The sequence below is a fragment of the Palaemon carinicauda genome, chromosome 26 (genome assembly GCF_036898095.1).
Source record: "Palaemon carinicauda isolate YSFRI2023 chromosome 26, ASM3689809v2, whole genome shotgun sequence".
Taxonomy (NCBI): domain Eukaryota; kingdom Metazoa; phylum Arthropoda; class Malacostraca; order Decapoda; family Palaemonidae; genus Palaemon; species Palaemon carinicauda.
In genome coordinates this window covers 87,887,418-87,913,766 of record NC_090750.1, presented here as the reverse complement: position 1 = coordinate 87,913,766, position 26,349 = coordinate 87,887,418, and the positions used below count along the sequence as shown (strand labels likewise).

Sequence of the window (26,349 nt, the reverse complement as noted above, 5' to 3'; positions counted from 1 at the left end):
ACATTAAACGTTCTTAGATTTTTTTTAGGTTGAACAGGAAGACATAAGTCTTTTTATAGTTTATATATGACATACAGTATCTGTTTTGGCGTTGTGACTGTTTTTATAATGATTTATTGTTAATTTGTTCTCATCATTTATTTATTTCCTTATTTCCTTTCCTCATTGGGCTATTTTTCCCTATTGGAGCCCTTGGTCTTATAGCTTCTTACTTTTCGAACTAGGGTTGTAGCTTGGTTAATAATAATAATAATAATAATAATAATAATAATAATAATAATAATAATAATAATAATAATAATAATAATAATAATCATCTGTATATTTCTAAACACACGTGATTAGCAAAGTCTTCTGACCATTTATCAGTATGGCTTTTATTTTCTTTATTTTCCTTATAATGTTCTAAAGTTTAGGTTTAACTCTTAAGAAATATTTGTTGGTGGTGCCATTGTATTCCTTCCTGAATGTCAATATCACCTTAGGTATTATGTAATATTTCTAAGTACACGTGATATGCAAAGTCTTCTCTCCATTTATCAGTATGACTTTTATTTTCTCTATTGTTATTATAATTTTCTAACATTTAGCTTTAACTCTTAGAAATATTTGGTGCCATTGTATTCCTTCCCGAATGTTAATATCACCTCAGGTATTATGTAGTTTCGACCAAGTTAACCTTGAGTCTGATCACGAAATATTAACCTCAGTGTATGTTTCTATTGACGTAGATGACTGTTTGTTGTACAACGTAAACAGTGCCGTCGAAAGCAACGTTTCGTGTATTACCTCCTGACGGGGAATATATTTCATATGATTTGAGAAACTTCGTCTACAATTATGGAAAGTATCAACGCTTCATGGACAGCCCCTCCTGGGGCTGCTCAACCGATGGGAATCCAATCTACAGCTGGAGCTGTACCTGTTATGAATGATAAAGGTGAGACTTATTGTGATCTACGGTAAGCTTGATTTTTGGTGTATGGAGTTGATTGGGACAGGCTAAAAACTTTCTTGGAGCCTTTTTGTATCAGCTCCACAAGAACACCAACCAAACTAAACTTCCCTACCTAACCTAACCAACAAGCCTTGTCCTTATCTACTTACCGAAGGGGGAAGGCTAACGTCCCCTTATACCGCCGTATTTTTACCTGGTCGTAACGGATTTATCATAGTTAAGGATGGGGGAAAATTTCCCAACTTGAAAAAGTTGGGGTGTCTGTATGATAGCGACCACCTGTATGTTTGATTACGGCTAACTTAGAATAAGGTAGTGTAAGGCGGGTGGCAGGGGTGCGTTAGCCCCCGCCCCCCGTTAAGTAAGTAAGGACACGGCGTGTATGTTAGGTTAGGGGCGGGAAAGTTTATATTGGTTGATCCACACAGGAGGAGCTGGCCGCTGATATACAAAGGCTCCAAAAAGTTTTTTCCCATAGAAAAATTCCTATTTACTCTGAAAATTACACTTATTTACACTGCAAATAAATACTTGGTGAAATATATATATATATATATATATATATATATATATATATATCTTTGATAATGGGGGACGGAATATAATGATAGAACAAACCTTTTCTACTCTATACATTATTTTCTTGAATGTTTAATGAATCCATCGAAAACTGCACAAATTATCTATAACTTATACTCTTGGTATATTTTTCATTTGTTTGTTGACATTCTACAAAGCCGTTGTATTCGCGCCGGTTCGTTCATATGTACATGTGTGTTAACCAGTTTTAGTATGTCTGCACATAAGCTCCGCCCCCTTTATTTTGAACAATAGGATTACTCGTTTTCTCATAAGCCCTCCTCATTTTTACCTGCGACATTTAAGTATTTGACCCTTCTAATACCGTATGTATGTAATCATTGTTGCTATACACATGTGTACATATTTCTTTTTATTCACGGCATTCAAGTATACTACGAGACTTGACGCTCCTAATACTGTTTGTGTGTATTCGTTGATGCAATACCCACGTCTATATTTCTAATTTTCTCAAGTTTAAATTTGTTGCCTCCGTAATTACAACATTTTAATGTATTCCTATAAAATATCATCTAATCTTTCCTTCACTTTACCTTATAATTGTTCATTATTTTTGTTTTTTTCTCTGTTATTACCGTATTACATTGAGCTTTCACACATCAAATACTTCCTTTGAATGAGTTTACCCTTTGTTTACTATACAGGCGGCGTACTGTTACACCGATGTTTGTGTTAACCAATCCCGTAACCATACATATCACTTCAAATGCTTCTCTTCAGTCCTTTCTAAATCCTTTCTATGTGTCTCACAGAGTTTAGCTAACATGTTTCTAAAATTGCATAATGTCGCACAACAAAAATTACAGTGCCCGAAGAGTCCTTCTTGGTTATCTTACAGGGAAGAGATGCACCTTCTACTGCCCGATCATAAAGTAAATAATTTATTTGTTTTTATTGAATTTTAGGGTCTGTGATTTTTAGATTTTCAAATATCTGTTGAATAATCACCAAGAAATAAAAACTACGTACTATTACGGAAGCTTCTTTCCCGTGCGGGTTGTGTTGCTTTTCCGTTTATTTGTCTCAATTATTTTTAATGAAATCTAATTGTATTTGTTAACTTTTCAGCTTTCTGTGGAGAACACTTCCCTTTGGGGTTCAGTGGTTCTTACTATTTGTGAACATTCTTAGATGGATTACATAATTATAATTCTGTTTTTGTTACAGTTCTCCGCCCTCCCCATTCTCCCGTGAATGTCAGTGGAGGAGGAGGGCGCATACTTGATTTGTAATTCTTATGTTTTCTTTTCCCTCAGGGTTTCTCTTAGGAGTTCATCCCGGGGGAATTTTTTTTCACTATTTATTTATTTTTCCCAGTTAACGATCCAGTTTTTCTTCGTTTACCTAAATGTGCCAACGAAGCAGAGCTGCCCTGTTTGTGCTTGGGGAGTCTGCTGTTGCTGCCGTCTCTCTAAGACATCGTCATGGGCGTGTTCCCTTCTCTTAGAACTTCCCTTCCGAGGGAGGTTCCCTTCACAGGTTTGAGTTTTTCCCCTGCAGAGGGGGAACTTCTCATACCTTTATATTCCTGGATGGGTTTTCGTGGTCCTCGGGCGGTTGCTCTTGGTTGTAACCTTGCTGAAGGGGCTGAGCGGTTGCAAGGCCGGACCATGGAATTTCATGCGACTATGCTCTTGGGGCTGAGCGGTCGCACCTGCAGCTATGCTCAAGGGGCTGAGCAGCTGCAGGATCTTCTTGTGACCTCTCTCGTTCGCGAGGGAGGCCACTCATAAGAGCTCCTCTTCGGAGGATTGCTCCTTATAGGTCAGCTTGCTGATCCAATGGCCCTAAGGGGCGCCATCATCAGTGTCTTCTAGTCTCTTCTACGAAGTGTTCTCCTCTCTCGTTCGCGAGAGAGGCCGCACATAGAGACTCCTCTTCGGAGGATTGTTCCTGTTTAGACCAGCTGGCTGTTCGGGACCTCTCCGCAGTTCGCCATCTCCTGCTGACCTGACGCCTCTGTTCCTGGCTGCTGACGCTTGGCGGCCTCGCACCCCGTTTTCCAACGGGTACCGGTCCCTTCGGAGCAAAAGGGGCTTTCTCACACTGTGAGTAAGTCCCTTTAGCGCCAGGTATCCCCTGCGCGCCAACGTTTTCCTGCGCGCTCGCGCAATTCCGCTCACCTACTTTTCCTGCTGTTCCTGAGACTTCCATCCAGAGGAATTCTGTTCCAGTCCTGAGTTAGCGCACAGGCGCTCACCAGAACTTCCAGTGTTGATCGTCCCAGTTCCTGATCGTCCTATCAGCTGTCCCTTCATCCTAGCGCGCGCGCGCCCGTGCTCGCCGATGATCTTCTTACGCCAACGATCTTCCTACGCGTGCTAGCACCGTCGATCTTCTTTTGCGTGCTAGCGCTGATGATCTTCTTATGCGCGCAAGCGCCGACGATCTTCTTACGTGCACAAGCGCCGACGATCTTCTTTCGCGAGCGAGCGCTGACGATCCTCTTACACTCGTAAGCGCCGTCGATCTTCTTACGCGCGCAAGCGCCGACGATCTTCTTTGGCGCGCTAGCGCTGACGATCTTCCAACGCACGTAAACTGCGACGGTCGTCCGCGCGCAGGCTCCGATGGTTCCCCGCGCCAACGATCTTCTTCCGCGCGCAAGCGCCGACGATCTTCTTACGCGCGCAAGCGCCAACAACCTCGTACGCGCGCGCGTTGACATTTTCACGGGCTCTTCATTCTGTTCCTGCACGTCAATCTGATTCCTGCTCACCCTGTAAAGCCTCGCTCGCGTGCCCGCGAGAGTGTTTTCAATGGTCTCTTGCGCGCGACCCCTGGGTTTTTCCCATTGCGCGAGCGCCAACGTCTCGCGCGCGACCCCTGTTTTTTTCCCATCGCGCGAGCCCGCTCCCTCTACCAGGTGAGATCTTCTCCCACCGCACCAATGGGAGAAACCCCACCTCAAGCAGGAGAATTATCCCGTGTTAGGGAGAGAAGAGCCCTCAAACTTCTTTGTTGGAGCTACGTATCTCTCCTAGGAGGGAATCGAAGGACTCTAAGAGTTCCCCCAAGTAGAGCCTTTGGGTACAGGAGATTTTGCTGCCAGTTCACCAGGAGGAGAGCAGCATGATTCAGAGCAAGCCTTCTGGCAAGTCCTGACTCTGATGAGGCATCTCAACAAGTTCAAGGACTCGGAGACCGCCCCTCGTGAAGGCAAGGATACGGTCCTGGACCAAGTCTATGGCACTCAGAAACCCTTTAAGGCCAGAGCGGCTCTGCCTTGGTCCCAAGGGGTGAAGGGTGCCAGAGATAAGGTTGAGGGCCAGCTTTCCGAGCTCGCCTCCTCCAGCCGTTCCTCTGCTGGTAACAAGCTCCTCCTACCTCCTCGTGTGCAACAGAGGAGGTACTTTGAGATCATGGAGGAGCCTTGTTTAGCTCTCCCGCTCCACCTCTCCGTGGAAGAGCTTACCAGGGGAGTCTCTCTTGAGACACTCTAGCCAGCAGGTGACATTCTCGGCAACAGAGATCCTGAGTCAGGAGAAGGTTGCAAAGTGTGCCATACAGGCCACCACGTGGCTGGATGTCTGGCTAGGGTCTCTGGGCTTCCTGCTGCGACCCGAGGATCTGTCCAAGGAGAGCACCAGGAAAGCCCTGGAGACCTCCCTCCTCTCGGGCACACGTACCATCGAGTTTCTGGCCCTCCAAGTTTCGAACTTGTGGGCAAACTCGATCTTGAAACGACGTGATGCAGTGGCCGAGAGGTTCCACTCGAAGGTCCCAGCCGTGGATGCCTGCAGGCTCAGACACTCTTCCATCCTAGGAAAGAGTCTCTTTGAGCCCAAGGATGTGGAACAGGCAGCTGAGAGGTGGAGGAAATTGAACCACGATTCTCTTCTCCAAAGGGCTCTTACATCTAAGCCTTACAAACCTCCAGCACCTCAACAACAACGCCAATCCAAGACGACAAAACCGGCAGCGGCAGCAAAGACGAAGGTGTCCAAGCAGTAGGGCCTTTCCTGTCAAAGACAAGAAGGACAGAAAGTCCTACAGGGGTGGCAAGAATCCTAGAGGGAGCAGCCGAGGCCGCAAGCGCTAGGATTGGCAATCCCCCTGCATGTCCACCAGAGGGGGGATGCCTGCAAAGTTGCACATTCAGGTGGCAGCAACTTGGGCCCTATTCCTGGACGATCTCTGTGTTCAGTCAGGAATATCGTGTCCTGTTCATAACATCTCTTCCTCCCCTGACAGCGAATCCAGTGTCGTTGAGCTCCTATGCCATGGGATCGGTAAAGGGGCTAGCCCTTCGGGCAGAAGTCAAGACCATGCTCAAGAAAGATGCTCTCCAGGAGGTCGTCGACGGCTCCCCAGGCTTCTTCAGTCGACTCTTTCTCGTAAAGAAGGCGTCTGGAGGCTGGAGACCCGTCATCGACCTCTCAGCTCTGAACAAGTTTGTCAAGCAAACTCCGTTCAGCATGGAGACAGCAGACACGGTCAGACTTGCAGTGAGACCGCAAGACTTCATGTGTACACTGGATCTGAAGGACACGTACTTCCAGATCCCAATCCATCCGTCTTCCAGGAAGTACTTAAGATTCAGCCTAGACAACAAGATCTACCAGTTCAAGGTGCTGTGTTTCGGTCTCTCCACAGCACCCCAGGTATTCACCAGTGTTCACCCTGATATCTTCGTGGGCACACAGGATCGGCATCCGTCCCCTCCGCTATCTGGACGACTGGCTGATCCTGGCAGACTCGGAGTCGACCCTTCTTCGACACCGAGACAAGCTTCTGGGACTTTGCCAAGATCTAGGGATCATGGTAAATCTCGAGAAGTCTTCTCTGCTTCCATCTCAACGACTGGTATATCTAGGCATGATATTGGACACCAATCTCCACAAAGCCTTTCCATCAGATGACAGGATAGCAAGGCTGAGGAGGGTCGCAGATCCTTTCCGCAGACGAGGAGAGCGTCCTTCCCAATCGTGGTTACGTCTCCCAGGGCACCTTTCCTCCTTGGCCCGTCTGGTTCCAACGGCCACCTCAGGATGAGATCCCTGCAATGGCAGCTCAAGTCCTGGTGGAATCAAGGCCACGATTCCCCAGACATTCTGATCCCTATGGGTCCTGCGGAACGGACGGACCTTCAGTGGTGGGTGACGGACGGAAACCTTTGAAAGGGAGTGGATGTTCTCGTCCTCCCCCCGGATTTGATGCTGTTTTCGGACGCTTCAAAGAAGGGTGGGGGGCCCACGTTCTGAACCACAGGATCTCAGGCCTATGGTCAGAATAAAAAAAGTGCCTCCACATAAATCTGCTAGAAGTGAAGGCCGTATATCTGACACTTCAACAATTCCAACAAGCCCTGGCGGGTCACTCCGTGGTGGTCATGAGCGACAACACCACGGTAGTGGCTTACATCAGCAAGCAGGGAGGTACCTTTTCACAACAGCTATCCCATCTTGCAGTAGAGATACTGAGATGGTCTGAAGTCCACTCGATTCCACTATCGGCTCGCTTCATTCTGGGCAAGAGGAATGTGCTCGCCGACAGTCAGTCTGAGCAGAGCATCGCAGATAGTGAGTACCGAGTGGTCTTTGGATCCTCTAGTAGCCAACAAAGTCCTGACTTTGTGGGGTTCCCCGACGGTGGACCTGTTCGCGACAGCCTTGAACTTCAAGCTTCCGCTGTACTGTTCCCCAGTCCCGGAGCCCAAGGCACTCTGGCAAGATGCCTTCCAACAACGATGGGACAACATCGACGTTTACGCCTTCCCACCGTTCTGTCTGATGAGAAGGGTGCTCAACAAGACCAGACTATCAGTCAACCTGTCAATGACCTTTATAGCTCCGCTATGGCATCATGCAGAGTGGTTCCCGGACCTTCTGCAGCTTCTGACGGAACTCCCGAGAGAACTTCCTCCACGACACGAGCTACTCAAGCAACCACACTGCAACATCTTCCACAAAGCCATAGCATTGCTTCGGCTTCACGCCTGGAGACTATCCAGCATCTCCTCACAGAGGGAGGCTTTTCGCAACAAGTTGCGGAAAGGATGTCTCGATACCTGCGAAAGTCATCTACAGGAATCTACCAGGCGAAGTGGAGAGTCTTCTGTGGTTGGTGTCGTGGAAGGGGTATCTCTCCTCTCGATGCCACTATTCCAGCAATAGCGGAGTTTCTTGTGTATTTGCGGGAAGAAATAAGCCTTTGGGTCGCTGCGGTGAAAGGCTATCGCTCAGCCTTAAGCCTCGCTCAGCCTTAAGCCTGGCCTTCAGGCTGAAAGGAACGGACATTTCCTCCTCGCTGGAACTTTCTCTACTCATACGAAGCTACTAGCTTACTTGCCCTCAGTCGGAAGTGAGACCTCCTCCATGGAACGAGACTTGTGTCCTCAGGTCTGTTAAGAGACCTCCGTTCGAACCATTACGCCAGGCTTCTGATCGTCACCTGACTTGGAAGACGATGTTCCTGCTTGCTCTGGCCTCAGCCAAGCGAGTCAGTGAACTCCATGGTCTCTTGTACGACGTCGCCCATTCACGGGGATGGGGTGAGGTAACGTCCGGGTTCGTCCCTGAGTTTGTTGCTAAGACTCGGAATCCTGGAGTTCCGGACCCACGGTTCGACTCCTTCAGGATCATCTGTAACAGATGACCCAGACCATCCCCTACTGTGCCCAGTAAGGAGTCTGAGGCTCTATCTTAAGAGAACAGCTGCAGTTCGTCCTCGAGTGCAAGCCCTGTTTGTGAGCAGAGGAAGGACGAAGAGGAAGGTCACGAAGAACACCATCTCAGCTTGGATTCGCAGGGTCATCCACCATTCCCTGAATCCAGACCCTCCTCCGTCACGTCCCCCTAGAGCACACGATATCGGAGGCATCGCTACGTCCCTGACATCCAAGAGAAACTTCTCAGTGACGCAGGTTCTACAGGCTGGGGTCTGGAAGCGTCAAACGACCTTCACAGCCCACTACCTGCAGAACGTGACCCACAGGAGGCTCAATACGTTCTCTATCGGCCCTGTGGTGGCTACACAACAGCTGGTCTAACCTCAGGCTCCTTAATGGACAAGTAGCAGAAGGTTGAGGACATTGTTACCCGGTTTTAGTCTGCATGAATGAAAAAGTATGCCAGGCCCTTACTCTTTTCTTCATCCTCCCCTTTCTTAGGGAAAGCAGCATCCTGGGTTCTCTGCATAGCTGACCTTAAACCACTGCAGGTAAACCATGCTTCCTTGTGTTCCTAGTATTAAATAATACTGTCGCGTCCCCCATGCCCTGACGAGGTGGTATTGGGAACGTCCTAGCCCAGAATTCCATCTAAAGGACTTAAGGTCGACTTCCTAGGACGAGTCACACTTCATTCCTTCACACACAAGCTTATGTAGGCCGCACCCTCCTTGCGGAGCAAGGAACTTGCGAGGTGCAGGGACTCCTTATCTCGAGTGCTACACACTCGGATTCTGAGTCCCTGGGCAAAGCCAAAGCCAGTAAGGCTGGGACTTACCACCCTACCTAAGGGTTAAGTCACCCCATGTAAATAGCGTGGTTTGTATTTCGGTTACGGAACAAATGACAAATTCGGAGATAATTTGTATTTTTCCTAACCATACAAACCTTAGCTATTTACACATACTTGCCTGCCAGCCCTGTCCCCTGTGAAGTCCTACCTCTAAGCGAAGTGAATCAGTTCACCGGTGTGTGAGGGGGGAGGGGTAGCTAGCTACCCCTCCCCTACCCCCTCGCTAACTAGCGCGGGGGTAGTTAACCCTCGTTAAAAATCTAATGGCTCGCCATTTCAGCAACGCCGAAAGTAATACCCCATGTAAATAGCTAAGGTTTGTATGGTTAGGAAAAATACAAATTATCTCCGAATTTGTCATGTTCCTAGATTTTTTTATGGATTCTGATGGTTGGAACTGGCACATCCACCATTCTTGAGCTATAGCAGTTGCTACTCCAAACAAATACGAATTTCAAACAGAAACAGTTGCTAATATCGAAAAAAAAACGACTTTACAAATACCAGTACAGTGAACCCTCGTTTATCGCGGTAGATAGGTTCCAGTCGCGGCCGCGATAGGTGAAAATCCGCGAAGTAGTGATACCATATTTACCTATTTATTCAACATGTATATTCAGACTTTTAAAACCTTCCCTTGTACGTAGTACTGTTAACAAACTACCCTTTAATGTACAGAACACTTAATGCATGTACTACAGTACCCTAAACTAAAACAGGCACAAATATTAAAGGTGATTTTATATCATGCATTTCCTAAACACGCTAAAAAGCACGATAAAAAATGGCAACCAATGTTTTGTTTACATTTATCTCTGATCATAATGAAGAAAGAAACTGGAGGTAGAGCTTTGCTTATTACCCAGACATATTTCCCATACTTTTCCCTTAGAACTACATCACATCTTCCTACTTTAGATATATATATATATATATATATATATATATATATATATATATATATATATATATATATATATATATATATATATATATATATATATATATATATATATATATATATATAAATATATATATATATATTTGTGTGTGTGTATATATATATATATTTATATGTATACACATATACATACCTACATATATACATAAATACATGCATACATATATATATATATATATATATATATATATATATATATATATATATATATATATATTACTGTATATATATGGGTTATGGAAAAAATCCGCGAAGTGGTGAATCCGCGATGGTCGAACCGCGAAGTAGCGAGGGTTCACTGTACATATTTTATGTTGGGTTGTAGGGGCTTCGCCCCAAAATCCCCATAGGTGACATTAGTCATGAGAAATTTATCTAAATTTTACCACCCCATTTTTTATATGAACCGAGATATTTAAAAATGCTCATTTATTGTTGAAATTGGGGTATTTGCCCCCAAACCCCATGGTTTACCAAACCCATAAGAAATTTATCTGGATTTAACCACTTTCAATACTTTCAGTTTCAGAGCACTTTACTCACCCTTTGTTGAGAGCCTGAGAATTGCTTGATTACATTATGGTAACAGCTTGAAAGCTAAGGAAATATGAGAATATTAGTTGGTTTTGGAATTTTTTTTAATTAATTGATTTTTCCACAGGTGAGGTGTCCATGAAAAAAGTTAAGGTCCAACGATACGTAAGTGGTAAAAGGCCAGACTATGCTCCAGCATCCTCCGATGATGAGGAAGAAGAAGATGAGGATTTCACTGTGCCAAGGGGAGCCGTCCCAACCTCCTCAGCTCCACACAAATCCCTCACTGAGGCTGAAATGGCTGATCCTAGATTACGACGTCTTTTAGCTCACAGAGATGTTGCATCAGTCAGAGATGAAGAAGAAATGGATTATGATATTCCATCACGTAGAAGGCTTCTGCATGAGGTGAGTTGTTTTTAGGAATTTTAATTTTTAAATATTTAACTTAGCCGGTGAATATATAATAGCTGCAACTCTGCGGCTCGACAGAAAACACACTCAAAAAACTCGCGAGCGATCGCTATGAAGGTTGCGGGTGTGCTCACCAGCGCCAACTGTCGGCCAGATACCACTCTTGCATGTAAACAAACCCTTCAATTCTTCTCTGTCGACGTTGACGACAAGACGTATTCATACTCGCTGTAGAACCTGGAGTTTTCTCAACATATTTGGTGAAGTACTTCATTTTGGTTTGAGCTTTCGCAGTGCAGGTGTTTTTTTTCCTCAACATAAACTCTTGAACTCTTTATTGAATCAGATTATTTGTTGATGACTTGGATTGTTTTTGGAATTTTCTTTGACTAATTCAAAATGGCTGACCCTTCTCAAGTACCTAGATTTCGGAAGTGTAATGCTAGGGACTGTAATAGGTGTCTTCCAAAGGCTTCTCTCGACCCACATACTGTTTGTTCCAATTGTCGGGGTAAAACCTGTCAATTGGGAGATCGGTGTGAGGAATGCGTGGGCCTTTCGGAATTCGATTGGCTCGAATACGATAAATATGCACGTAGACTAGAGAGAGATAGGGTAAGGAGGAGTTCATCTAGGTCTGTAGATTTTTCCTCTCCACATGCCCCTGAACCTAATCCTTCCCCTGTAGTGGTTGTTCCTAACCCCCCTACTAGCACTCAGGAACCATCTATGCAAGACATGTTACGTGCTATTCATGCCTTGGGGGAAAGAGTTGAAGCGTTAGCAACTGATCGTAATCAACTCATGGCTGACGTGAAGGAACTTAAGTGTCATTGTGCCACGGCGGAAAGTGGGAAAGTGATTAGTGCGCAAAGTGTTGTGAACAGTGTTGCGACCGAGGGTTCGTCTGTTCGTGCCTGTCGTTCACCTAGTCCGGGACCTCTTGCAAGCTCCCAAGCCCAGGGGAGAAGTAATGTCGTACGACTTATGGGTTCGAGAGGCCTTGATCAGCGAACAGACGTTCCCTCTATGGTATCAGGCGTATCTCACCAAGATCGCCCCTACCATAAGACGAGAGAGCCCATTTTCTCCTCGTCTTCCGAAGGCTTTTCACGCAAGAAACCGTGGAGCAAGGTTTCTAGGCCTCTTAAACGGAAGTCGGTCCCTTCAGGACAGGTCCAACGTCCTGGATGTAGTCATTGGGACAGTTCGGACCCGTTGCAGTCATCGGATGACTGCTCGCCGCCTAAGCAAGGCAAAGTTGTGCCGTCTCAGGCGCTAACCCCGTCGGTTACCGCACCTATTCCCGTGGACCCAAAATGGGTTATACTGCAGGACATGCAGTCTAAGCTTGCGTCCCTTATGGAAGACTACAATGCCGATAAGGTTTCCGTTGAGCCTAGCCGTGTATCTCATCGAGATCCTGGCCTTCAGCCACCCAAACGTTCATTTGTGCGTCCTGTTGACGCTGGTGTAGCCAAGTCACGTCAAGCAGTTGGTGTAGAACCACACTCGATGCGATCTCATGTGGATTTTCAGCCGCATTTGGACGTTAGGCAACTTGCTGATGCGCCTGGGGACGTTCAGGACGTTCGCCAACCATCGGAGTTGACTTGTTTTGACGCTGAGCGTCAACTTCCGCAACCTAAAGTTGTTTTGACTGCTCAGACTAGGCGGTCTAAGCAGTCTCGGGTGGACGCTGTGCGTCCTCACGCACCTGTTGTTGTTGACAGTTCCCAGACTGTCAAGCAGTTACAGGACGCTGCGTCCTGGTCCACCACTTATGCACCAGTGCGGGTGGACGCTGCGTGTCAAGCATTGCCAACCCCTTTGCTTGTTTCTCATCAGTTGTCAGATGAAGAACTTTCGGATGAGGACGTTGCTGACCCTCAGCCTGAGGATCATCCTTCAGACATTGATGAACCAAGAACAGTTCCGCCTTCTATGGACTTTAAGAAAGTCATGTTAATTTTTAAAGAGTTGTTTCCCGAACACTTTGTCTCTGTTGCTCCTCGTTCGCCACCGTCTGAGTTTGTTTTAGGCGTACCTGCTGACATGCCAGCCTTTACAAAACTTGTACTCTCTCGCTCATCCAAGAGAGCTTTACGGCTTTTAGGCGATTGGTTGGAAACCAAGAGGAGTTTAGGGAAGACGGCCTTTGCCTTCCCCCCATCTAAACTCTCGTCTAGATCGAGCGTCTGGTATGCCACGGGAGAAGTTCTCGGCTTGGGAGTCCCTGCCTCTGCCCAGGGCGACTTCTCAAGCCTTGTAGACTCTTCCCGCCGCCTAGCCATGAGACGCTCGAAGATTAGTTGGTCAGCCTCGGACCTTGACCATCTGCTGAAAGGCATTTTTAGAGCTTTTGAAGTTTTCAACTTCCTTGACTGGTGTTTGGGAGCCTTGAGTAGGAAAATCTCATCGGCTGATAGAGATGTCTCCTTACTCATTATGTCCTGCATGGATAAAGCCATCCGCGATGGATCCAATGAGCTCTCCTCCTCTTTTACTTCAGGAGTCCTTAAGAAGCGAGAGTCTCTTTGCTCTTTTCTGTCGGCAGGAGTTACTCCCTGTCAAAGATCTGAGCTACTCTTTGCTCCCTTATCGAAGTTTTTGTTCCCTGAGCTTTTGGTTAAGAACATAGCTTTGTCGCTCGTGCAGAAGGACACCCATGACTTGGTAGCGTCCTCTGCTCGCAAAGGGACTCCTTCGACTTCCTTTTCTGCAAGACCAAGGATAGACACTCCGGCGTCCAGGTTTATTCCGCCCTTTCGTGGCAGAGCTCCCAGCAGGGGAAGTACTCGTGCTGAAGGAAAGAGAGGAAAGAGGAAAGGAGCCAAGTCCTCACGTGGCAGAGTCTGACTGCCCGCAGCTTCAGACAGCAGTAGGTGCCAGACTCAAGAACTTCTGGCGAGCCTGGGAGAAGAGAGGCGCAGACCAACAGTCTGTGAGGTTGCTCAGAGAGGGGTACAAAATTCCATTTGTACACAAACCTCCTCTAGTGACTTCCCCCATCGATCTCTCTCCCAATTACCGAGAGGAATCAAAGAGACAAGCCCTGAAACTAGAAGTGTCTCTTTTGCTAGAGAAGGGAGCGGTGGTGAAAGTCTCGGACCTTCAATCACCGGGGTTTTACAACCGCCTCTTCCTAGTACCGAAGAAGACAGGAGGTTGGAGACCGGTGCTAGACGTCAGTGCTCTGAACGTCTTTGTCACGAAGACAAAGTTTACCATGGAGACCACGAAATCAGTCTTAGCAGCGGTCAGAAAGGGAGACTGGATGGTCTCTCTCGACCTAAGAGACGCATACTTCCACATCCCCATTCACTCAGATTCCCAACCTTTTCTGAGGTTTGTTTTCGACAATGTGGTGTACCAGTTTCGGGCCCTGTGCTTTGGCCTAAGTCCTGCTCCTCTCGTGTTTACGAGGCTTATGAGGAATGTGGCAAAATTCCTCCATTTATCGGGAATCCGAGCCTCCCTTTACTTGGACGACTGGCTTCTCAGAGCCTCGTCCAGTCATCGCTGTCTGAAGGATCTGCATTGGACTTTGGATCTGACCAAGGAATTGGGACTTTTGGTCAACATGGAAAAGTCCCAGCTGATTCCATCCCAAACTATACTGTATTTAGGGATGGAGATTCCCAGTCCAGTTTTTCGGGCTTTTCCGTCTGCCCCCCGAATAGATCAAGCCCTGCTCGTAATCCAACGGATGTTGAAGAGAGAACGTTGCTCAGTCAGGAATTGGATGAGTCTAGTAGGAACTCTATCATCCCTGGAGCAGTTTGTCTCGCTAGGAAGGTTACACCTTCGACCTCTCCAGTTCCATCTAGCTTTTCACTGGAAAAAGGACAAGACGCTAGAGGCGGTCTCAATCCCGATTTCCGAAACAGTAAAGGCATGCCTGCTTTGGTGGAAAGACAATATCAGTCTAAGAGAGGGACTTCCCCTAGCAGTTCTGAAACCAAACCACGTTCTATTCTCAGACGCATCGGATTTGGGTTGGGGTGCGACCCTGGACGGTCGGGAATGCTCAGGTCTGTGGACCTCAAGTCAGAGGAGCATGCACATCAACGGCAAGGAGCTTTTGGCAGTCCACCTGGCCTTGATGAACTTCGAGAGTCTCCTTCGAAACAAAGTGGTGGAGATCAACTCGGACAATACCACAGCCTTGGCATACATTTCCAAGCAAGGAGGCACCCACTCCCTGACACTGTACGAGATCGCAAGGGACCTGCTCATTTGGTCAAGAGATCGAGGCATCTCCCTGGTAACGAGGTTTATCCAGGGCGACTTGAACGTCTTAGCAGATTGCCTCAGTCGGAAGGGTCAGGTAATTCCTACAGAATGGACCCTCCACAAGGACGTGTGCAAGAGGCTTTGGGCGACTTGGGGTCAACCCACCATAGACCTCTTTGCAACCTCGATGACCAAGAGGCTTCCAATCTACATGTATTGCTCTCCAGTCCCAGACCCAGCAGCAATACATATAGACGCTTTTCTTCTAGATTGGTCTCATCTAGACCTATATGCATTCCCACCATTCAAGATTGTCAACAAGGTACTGCAGAAGTTCGCCTCTCTCGAAGGGACAAGGTTGACGTTAGTTGCTCCCCTCTGGCCCGCGAGAGAATGGTTCACCGAGGTACTTCGATGGCTGGTAGACTTTCCAAGAAGTCTTCCTCTAAGAGTAGACCTATTACGTCAGCCCCACGTAAAGAAGGTACACCAAGGCCTCCACGCTCTTCGTCTGACTGCCTTCAGACTATCGAAAGACTCTCTAGAGCTAGAGGCTTTTCGAAGGAGGCAGCCAGTGCGATTGCAAGAGCGAGGAGAGCTTCTACCATTAGAGTATACCAATCGAAGTGGGAAATCTTCCGAGACTGGTGCAAGTCAGTATCTGTATCCTCGTCCAGTACCTCTGTAGCCCAAATCGCTGATTTTCTCGTGTACCTGAGAAGGGTTCGCTCCCTTTCAGCTCCCACGATCAAGGGCTACAGGAGCATGTTGGCTTCGGTCTTCCGGCATAGAGGCTTAGATCTTTCCAACAATAAAGATCTACAAGATCTCCTTAAGTCTTTTGAGACTTCTAAGGAACGTCGTTTGGCTACTCCTGGCTGGAACTTAGACGTGGTCCTAAGGTTCCTCATGTCAGACAGGTTTGAGCCTTTACATTCAGCCTCCCTGAAGGATCTCACTCTTAAGACACTTTTCCTGGTGTGCTTGGCCTCGGCTAAAAGAGTCAGTGAGCTTCATCCCTTCAGCAAGAACATCGGTTTTTCGACAGAAAAAGCCGCTTGTTCTCTTCAACTTGTTTTCCTGGCCAAGAATGAACTGCCTTCTCGTCCTTGGCCTAAATCTTTTGATATTCCTAGCTTATCAGAGATCGTAGGCAACGAACTAGAGAGAGTATTATGTCCCGTTAGAGCTCTTAAGTTCTATTTAGCTCGTACTAAGCCTTTACGAGGTAAATCTGAAGCGTTATGGTGTTCGGTTAAGAAACCATCCTTACCTATGTCAAAGAATGCTTTGTCATATTTTATCAGATTTTTAATACGAGAAGCCCATTCCCACTTGAGTGAGGAAGACCGATCTTTGCTTAAGGTTAAGACGCACGAGATTAGAGCTATAGCAACCTCCGTGGCCTTCAAGCAAAATAGATCTCTGCAAAGTATCATGGACGCGACCTTTTGGAGAAGCAAGTCAGTGTTCGCGTCATTTTACTTGAAAGATGTCCAGACTCTTTACGAGGACTGCTACACACTGGGTCCATTCGTAGCAGCGAGTGCAGTAGTGGGTGAGGGTTCTACCACTACACTTCCCTAATTCCAATATCCTTTTAATCTGTCTCTTGAAATGTTTTTAATATTGTTTTATGGGTTGTTCGGAAGGCTAAGAAGCCTTTCGCATCCTGGTTGATTTGGCGGGTGGTCAAAGTCATTTCTTGAGAGCGCCCAGATTAGGGGTTTGATGAGGTCCTGTTGTATGGGTTGCAGCCCTTGATACTTCAGCTCCTGGGAGTCTTTCAGCATCCTAAGAGGATCGCTGGGCTCCGTGAGGAAGACAGACTTACTAGGCAGAGTAATCGTCTAAGTCAACTTCCTTACCAGGTACCTATATATTTTGGTTTTGTTATATTGATAACTGTCAAAAAAACTCTTAGCTTTTACGCTGTAAACTTAATTAACTCTGGTCTCTACCCACCGCATTGGGTGTGAATCAGCTATTATATATTCACCGGCTAAGTTAAATATTTAAAAATGATATTTTAATTATAAAATAAATTTTTGAATATACTTACCCGGTGAATATATAAATTAAAGACCCTCCCTTCCTCCCCAATAGAGACGCAGCGGGACGAGAAGAATTGAAGGGTTTGTTTACATGCAAGAGTGGTATCTGGCCGACAGTTGGCGCTGGTGGGCACACCCGCAACCTTCATAGCGATCGCTCGCGAGTTTTTTGAGTGTGTTTTCTGTCGAGCCGCAGAGTTGCAGCTATTATATATTCACCGGGTAAGTATATTCAAAAATTTATTTTATAATTAAAATATCATTTTTCGTATCTTGATACAACAGGATTTTATTTTTATGGAAATAAATAATTAGTCATTAAAAGTATTTTTTCCTACACGAATACAAGGCATTGTCTTTTGATAGGAGTATTTCTTCAGTGAGGTTTGAATGGAAAGGAAAAATTTCACGATGTAATTATAGCTACCAACAGGTGACCCCGCCCATCTCTCATCCAGCTAGACACTCAGTTTTGACTTGGGCTGCAAGTAGTACACACGTACTCTTGCTGCCTCTCAAATTTTGGGCTCTTTAATCTTTCTGCTTTCCTTTCTAGATAAATGGATAAATATGTTTACTGGCTGTTGTCTTCAGGTAAACCTTGGTAAATTGATGAAAAGCAAAAGGATATGCAGTTGTTTTCTCAATAAGGTGCAAATGTGATACAAATTTATATGCAAACCTGTGATTGATCTCATCATCCTTGTGCCTTTTTGAAGGTTTAAAGGCCGCTCATGAATGGCAGAGGCAAGGGACAGTGACAGTGCCCTATCAACCAGGATGATGCCCTAGAAACTGACCATATTACATTTGATCAGCACCCAAGTCCCCTCTTCACCCAAGCTAGGACCAAGGTGGGCCAGGCAATGGCTGCTGATGACTCAGCAGATAAACTTATAGGCTCCCCCAATCCCACATCTTTAGCTCATAAGCATGGTGAGATTGCAGCAACCAAAGGAACTTGATTCCCAGTCTGGCAATCACCAGGCAAGGATGCTACCACCGTACTACCACAACCTTGACTGTTTGCAGTGATCCCCTTGCTTGAGATACTACTTTAGAGAGTTATGGTACTGGCTAGACAGTAAAACATTGGATCCTTCTCTCTGGTTACTGTTCATTTTCCTTTTGCCATCACACACATACTGAATAGTCTGGCCTATTCTTTACATATTCTCCTCTTTTTTTCTAACACCTGACAACACTGTGATTACCAAACATTTCTTCTTCACCCAAGGGGTTACTGCACTGTAATTGTTCAGTGGCAACTTTCCTCTTGGTAAGGGTAGAAGGGATTGTTTAGCTATGGTAAGCATCTCTTCTAGGAGAAGGACACTCCAAAATCAAACTATTGTTCTCTAGTCTTGGGTAGTGCCATAGCCTCTGTACCATGGTGTTTCACTGTCTTAGGTTAGAGTTCTCTTGCTTGAGGGTACACTTGGGCACTCGATTCTATTTTATTTCTCTTTGTCTAGTTTTGTTAAAGTTTTTATAGTTTATATAGGAGATATTTATTTTAATGTTACTGTTCTTAAAATATTTTATTTTTCCTTGTTTTCTTTCCTCACTGGGCTATTTTCCCTGCTGGAGCCCCTGGGCTTATAGCATTCTGCTTTTCCAGCTATAGTTGTAGCTTAGCAATTAATAATAATAATAATATGGGGGCTGTACAACAGAAGCAATAACCTGAACCTAAAGAAGTTGGTTTCCTTGGGCGTCACTGGTGCTCGGTTGATGGGAGAAAGTTTTTTTTTTTTTGCCACAGCCAAGATTTCAAAGGCTACCCCGGCGGTGTCTTCCCGACTCCTGATACTCCCCTGAAGGTAGTAAAGGACTTCACATTTGTGTTTGTTGCTGCAGCTACTTTTGAAGAATATGGTGTCTTCCTACACTGGAACATCTTCGTTGATTTTAAAGACTTCGACCCCGAAGAAGGAAGGCAAGAAGTGTGTTTGCTCCTCCTCCTCTTCTGGTTCTTTCTCTGCTTTTTGTTTGTTAGATTCTTCAGATGTTGCTACTTCTAAGAAGATAACGAAGAAGTCTAGGAAGACCAATTGACAGGAATAGCGTAAGACTCCCTCTGATCTCTCCCATCTTATGAGTGAAAGACGGTGCAGTACCGAGAACTAACCTAAGTAAGGTTGGTGTCCAGGTATTCAATATGGGGCTTATGCTCGCACTGTTGGTGATTGGTCTTGCTCCAAACCGTGTTTGCTTTCATTGTTGGTCAAGATGAAGGGCACTGCCTTTCATCCCTTCCATCCAATGGACAATCGAGATACAGTACACCTGTCTCTCACCCTAAGGATATTTCTGTTCCATAGGGAGAAAATTTGGCTCATTGTGGGGTGAGAGGATCCAGAAATCAGTCTCCTCTCTTTTACGAGTGATGGGACATTCCCTCACCTGAGCATTATCAGGAATGCACTCTTCAGCCTGTCGTGATCAGCCACTGCCCTTTTAGTCACTACGTGTCCATTCTCCTTGTAACCCCAGACCATATGTAATGATCCCATGTGCTAATGTGTGAGTGAATGAGATCATTGTCACTTGTTCTTTCCCAGCGTGGTCAGTCCTTGTATTGGGAAGTTCCCCATATCTGCTCTACTAGGAACTGGAACAAGTGACACAGCACTGCTCTCATCGCTCTGATGAACACCAAGAGCATGAGCACTTATCAGTGAGAAGGCTCTTAATAACTAAGTGACCATTTCTTACCCCGTCATTTTACTGTTTCAGGTCATTGGCAGCCACCATCATCTGTTTCCTGCCTCAAGTCATTTCCGATATACTTTGTTGACTCCTTCAATACGGTCCGTTGTTTCAGCGAACGTAATGATGTAACAGGGATCTGATTAAGTCCCACCAATGGGCGCACTTTGTTCTTGGACCCAGAGCCTCTTGCCCTGGTAACTGCTTTTAGGATTACCTGATCAGCTTCCTGTTTGGCCTCTGCTTGGCCTTTAGTTGGGCACAGTCATATACTTTGTCGTTACTCGCATCACAACATTCTCAAACAGGCAGAAGGTATGGACCTTTCTGATATTGCAGACACCTTACTGGGAGACCTTGGGATCCCAGACATGAGGGAGAGAAATGTTCTTGAAGTTTTTCATATGGCTGCTCTTGTATTGCTGGCTGTACTACTGAAGGGTCCTGTCTGCTCTCGACCTTGAACTGATGTCTCTTCTTGTGTAAGGCCCATGTTTTGGCAGCATCCACCTCAGCAGTAGCTGCTGGGACCACTTTCGGTCTGCTACACTGAGCCTGGTCAGCTAGGAACTGACTCCTCCAATAGGGGTCTCATGCTGGTTAAGACTGTTATTAGCTTGAGCAGATATTGAGGTAAGGTGTCCAAACGAGGCAGGAGACTCCCGGAAACCTGCTACAGGTGGAAGTACAGTCGTGAACTCTGGAGGGACCGGGAGTACTCCAAATGCTGGACCTTCTCCAGTTACTTGGATTGCAAGACCATTTATATTCAGCCAAGCCGGTGAAGTGGAGAGAGCACTGGTTGTCACAGTCGTTGCAACCTCGGTAGCAACAGGACATGATGGTGACGACTCAAGGGTCTCCTGTGTCATTAACTGGAGCTTCAGGGATCTAACGTAGGCAATTAACTCATCAACAAATGACCTGAATCCTTCGATGTCTCTTACAGTTCGTGTTCTTATGGTCCTTGATAGACGACGATGCCATGTCATCGAAAGGTTTGACCTTCCTTGGTCTAGTCACCAATTACATAGTATAGTAGTTAGGTGGGCTATGGCCAAGGTATAGCATACACACTTACCATTGGGTACCCTGATTCCAGCTGAACACCTCTCAGAGAGATGTGTAGGACTCGAACATGATATCATTGACCACTGGTTTCTGGGTCTACCATGAACTCTGTAACAAAAGTCAAGGAAACATCTTTCCATCCCTCTGAATGACTAGTGACATGCGAGATGCCTTGCAACTCTGCAACTAGCTTCGCCTACACTAAGTCTTGCGGGATGACACTCTCGAATGTCAGATCCTTGTGTGACGCTAATCTTGAAGGGTCATGTGGGGCACACATAGGAGACTTGAGAACTCTGGTAATATTACATTTGGGGAGACTGAGATCCCTGGGGTGTATAAGACTTTTCCATGCTTGTGAACACAGACAGTCCCATAAGAGAGGAAAGGTCTTAGTACTTCTGTCTGAAGACCTGATTCAAGGCTAATTGATAGTTTTTCATTACAGAGACATGAGTTGCAGAGGCTTCAACTGGAGAAGTATTCCTTTTATGACACCAATTGGAGCAGATGGCCCACTTCCCCTAGTAGAGAGCTGCAGAGGACTTTCGCAGGTATCCAGAATCTAGACATCTGTGCCGTACCCCCACGGGGAAGTCTTTCGCTCGTAAATATGGGATATTTTTAAATATTTAACTTAGCCGGTGAATATATAGCTGCAACTCTGTTGCTCGACAGACAAACTGTACAGAAAAAACTCGCCAGCGATCGCTATACAGGTTGCGGGTGTGCCCAACAGCGCCATCTGTCGGCCAGATACCAAGCTCTATGTAAACAAAGACTCAATTTTCTCTCTGTCGACGTGTCGACAAGACGTACTTTACTCGCTGTTGCTAAACTGGAGTTTTTCACATCATCTTGGTGAAGTACTATATTCTGGTTTTGAGCTTTCGCTGTGCAGGGTTTTTCTTCAAATAAATCCTTGAACTCTTTTTTGTATCGGATTCATTGTTGATGACTTAGATCGTTTTTTGGAATTTTCCCTTGACCAATTCAAAATGGCTGACCCTTCACAAGTTCCCAAATTTAGAAAATGCAATGCTAGGGACTGTTCTAGGCGTCTTCCGAAGGCTTCTATCGACCCTCACACTGTTTGTTCCAATTGTCGGGGTAAAACCTGTCAATTGGAAGATCGGTGTGAGGAGTGCGTGGGCCTTTCGGAATTCGATTTTATCGAATTTGAAAAGTACACACGCAGGCTAGAGAGAGATAGAGTTAGGAGAAGTTCTTCTAGGTCTATTGATGTTTCCTCTCCTCATGCCCCACAACCTATTCCTTCCCCTGTAGTGGTTGTTCCTAACCCCCCTCCTAGCACTCAGGAACCATCGATGGCTGACATGATGCGTGCCATCCATGCCCTGGGGGAGAGAGTTGAGTCCCTTGCAAGTGACCGCAATCAGCTCATGGCGGATGTTAAGGAGCTTAAGTGCCAAAGTGCAGTGGGAAGTGCTAAAGTGCCAAGTGATAGTGTTGTGAACAGTGTTGCGCTTGAGGGTTCGTCTGTTCGTGCCTGTCGTCCTCCTAGTCCGGGACCTCTTGCAAGCTCTCAAGTCGAGGAGAGAAGCAATGTCGCACGACGCATGGGTTCGAGAGGCTTTAATCAGCGAACAGACGTTCCCTCCATGGTATCAGGCGTATCTCCCCAAGATCGCCCCTACCTACGTAAGACGAGAGAGCCCATTTATACCTTGTCGTCTGAAGGTGTTTCTCGTAAGAAACTTTGGACCAAGGTCTCACGACCTTTAAAACGTAAATCGGTCCCTTCAGGACAAGTCCAACATCCCGGTTGTAGCCACTGGGTCAGTTCGGACTCGTTGCCGTCATCTGATGACTGCTCACCGCCTAAGAGAGGCAAAGTGGTACCGCTTCAGGCACTAACACCGTCTGTTGCCGCACCTGCTCCCGTAGACCCTAAATGGGCTTTGCTGCAAGACATGCAGTCCAAGCTTACGTCTTTGATGCAGGACTTTCATGCGGAGAAGGTTGCTGCCGTACCTCCTAGCCTACAACCTTCCAAGCGATCGGTTGTGCGTCCTGTTGACGCTGAGGTAACCTTCTCGCGTATACCAGTTGAGGGGGTTCCTCCACCGATGCGATCCAGTGTGGGTTGCCAGCTGCATGTTGACGTTAAGCGACGCACGGAGGTGGTTGTTGACGTTCTGGACGTTCAACAACCATCAGAGGTGACTTGTTTTGACGCGGTGCGTCAACCTCCGCAACCCAGTGTGGTTTCCACTGCGCAACCCAGTCGGTCTAGACAGTCTCGGGTAGACGCTGTGCGTCCTCGCGCTCCCATGGTTGTTGACAGTTCACAGACTGTGCAGCAGTTCCATGACGTTGCGTCCGGCTCCGTCACGCATGCACCAGTGCGACCGGACTCAGCGAACCAGACGTTACCCACTCCGTTGCCGTTTCCTCATCAGTTTTCGGATGAGGAACTTTCTGATGATGATGTTGCTGCACATCAAGATGATCAACAATCAGAACTGGACGAGCCTAAGTCAACTCAACCATCTTTGGACTTTAGAAAAGTTTTGGCTATTTTCAAAGAGTTGTTTCCTGACCAGTTTGTTTCTGTGGCTCCTCGTTCTCCGCCGTCAGAGTTTGTTTTAGGCATGCCTTCTACCGCACCTGCCTTTAGTAGACTCGTCCTCGCACGCTCGTCTAAGAGAGCTTTGCGGGTGATAGGAGACTGGTTAGAGTCCAAGAAGAGTTTAGGGAAGACAGCATTTGCCTTTCCCCCTGCTAAACTCTCTTCTAGATCGAGCGTCTGGTATGCCATGGGAGAAGTTCTCGGCTTGGGAGTTCCTGCCTCTGCCCAGGGCGACTTCTCAAGTCTTGTAGACTCTCCCCGCCGCCTTGCCATGAGACGCTCTAAAATTTGTTGGTCATCATCGGACCTGGACCACCTTATGAAAGGGATCTTTAGGGCTTTTGAAGTCTTTAACTTCTTAGACTGGTGCCTAGGAGCCCTGAGCAGGAAAATCTCTTCGACAGATAAAGAGACTTCTTTGATCATTATGTCCTGCATGGACAAGGCCGTCCGTGATGGGTCCAATGAGCTTGCTGCCTCATTTGCGTCCGGAGTCCTGAAAAAGCGAGAGTCTCTCTGCTCGTTCCTGTCTGCTGGAGTTACACCATGCCAGAGATCTGAGCTTCTCTTTGCTCCCCTTTCCAAGTGCCTATTTCCAGAAGTCTTGATAAAGGAAATTGCTGCTTCGTTAGTGCAGAAGGACACTCACGATCTAGTTGCGTCCTCAGCTCGCAAAGCTCCCCCTTTGCCTACATTGTCTGCTAGACCGAGGATTGACAATCCAGCGTCCCGCTTTATTCCGCCCTTTCGTGGCAGAGCCTCCAGCAGAGGAGGTGCTCGTGCCGAAGGGAAGCGAGGGAAGAGGAAAGGATCCAAGTCCTCTAAGGGCAGAGTCTGACTGCCCGCAACTTCAGACAGCAGTGGGAGCCAGACTCAAGAACTTCTGGCAAGCCTGGGAGAGGAGAGGCGCAGATTCACAATCTGTGAAGTTGCTCAGAGAGGGGTACAAAATCCCTTTTGTACGCAAACCCCCTCTAGCAACGTCTCCCATCGATCTCTCTCCCAGGTACAGAGAGGAAGAAAAGAGACAAGCCCTGAAACTGGAAGTGTCTCTTTTGCTAGAGAAGGGAGCGGTGGTCAAAGTCTCGGATCTTCAATCACCGGGATTCTACAACCGCCTCTTCCTGGTTTCAAAGAAGACAGGAGGGTGGAGACCGGTGCTAGACGTCAGTGCTCTGAATGTCTTTGTCACAAAGACGAAGTTCTCCATGGAGACCACAAAGTCAGTCTTAGCAGCGGTCAGAAGGGAAGACTGGATGGTCTCCCTAGACCTAAGGGACGCCTACTTCCACGTCCCCATTCACTCAGACTCCCAACCTTTTCTGAGATTTGTTTTCGAAAATGTGGTCTACCAGTTTCGGGCCCTGTGCTTTGGCCTAAGCACAGCTCCTCTCGTGTTTACGAGGCTGATGAGGAATGTAGCCAAATTCCTCCACTTATCGGACATCCGAGCCTCCCTTTATTTGGACGACTGGCTTCTCAGAGCCTCTTCCAGTCGTCGCTGTCTGAAGGATCTCAAGTGGACTCTAGATCTGACCAAGGAATTGGGACTCCTAGTCAATTTGGAAAAGTCGCAACTGGTCCCATCCCAAACTATTGTGTATTTAGGGATGGAGATTCACAGTCTAGCTTTTTGGGCTTTTCCGTCGGCCCCCAGAATAAGTCAAGCCCTGTTATTCATCCAGAACATGCTGAAGAAGGAACGCTGCTCAGTCAGGCTGTGGATGAGTCTGGTAGGGACGCTATCATCCCTGGAACAATTTGTGTCACTAGGAAGACTACACCTCCGTCCGCTTCAATACCATCTAGCTTTTCACTGGAAAAAGGACAAGACGCTAGAAGCGGTCTCGATCCCGATTTCCGAAAAGATGAAGTCTTGTCTGACTTGGTGGAAGGACAATATCAACTTAAGAGAGGGTCTTCCCCTGGCTGTTCAGACTCCCAACCACGTTCTCTTCTCGGACGCATCGGACGTGGGCTGGGGCGCGACACTAGACGGTCGGGAATGCTCAGGACTGTGGAACTCGAGTCAGAGGAGCATGCATATCAACTGCAAGGAGCTGTTGGCAGTACATCTGGCCTTGAAAAGCTTCAAGTCTCTCCTTCGAGGCAAAGTGGTGGAAGTAAACTCAGACGACACCACGGCCTTGGCGTACATCTCCAAACAAGGAGGGACCCACTCACTGACGTTGTACGAGATCGCAAGGGACCTGCTCATCTGGTCAAAAGGTCAAGACATCTCCCTAGTAACGAGGTTCATCCAAGGCAACTTGAATGTCATAGCAGATTGTCTCAGTCGGAAAGGGCAAGTAATTCCAACAGAATGGACCCTCCACAAGGATGTGTGCAAGAGACTTTGGGCCACTTGGGGCCAACCAACCATAGATCTCTTTGCAACCTCGCTGACCAAGAGGCTTCCAATCTATTGCTCCCCAGTCCCGGACCCAGCAGCAATACATATAGATGCCTTTCTCCTAGATTGGTCACATCTGGATCTCTACGCATTCCCACCGTTCAAGATTGTCAACAAGGTACTGCAGAAGTTCGCCTCTCACGAAGGGACAAGGTTGACGCTAGTTGCTCCCCTCTGGCCCGCGAGAGAATGGTTCACCGAGGTACTTCGATGGCTAGTAGACGTTCCCATAAGTCTTCCTCTAAGGGTGGACCTTCTACGTCAGCCTCACGTAAAGAAGGTACACCAAAGCCTCCTCGCTCTTCGTCTGACTGCCTTCAGACTATCGAAAGACTCTCGA

The 26,349-nt window shown here is 46.9% G+C and overlaps 1 protein-coding gene across 2 annotated transcripts in view; it reads left to right on the top strand.

Moving 5' to 3' along the window:
• The first annotated feature begins 722 nt into the window (after positions 1-722).
• Positions 723-26,349, top strand: part of Mfap1 (Microfibril-associated protein 1) — a 66,586-nt gene continuing 40,959 nt past the window's right edge. For both annotated transcript variants that reach the window (XM_068349924.1, XM_068349925.1), the window contains exons 1-2: positions 723-940; positions 10,644-10,924. In XM_068349924.1, coding sequence (XP_068206025.1) covers positions 841-940; positions 10,644-10,924 — 381 coding nt within the window. In that variant the 5' untranslated portion in view covers positions 723-840. The remainder of the gene's footprint in view (positions 941-10,643; positions 10,925-26,349) is intronic.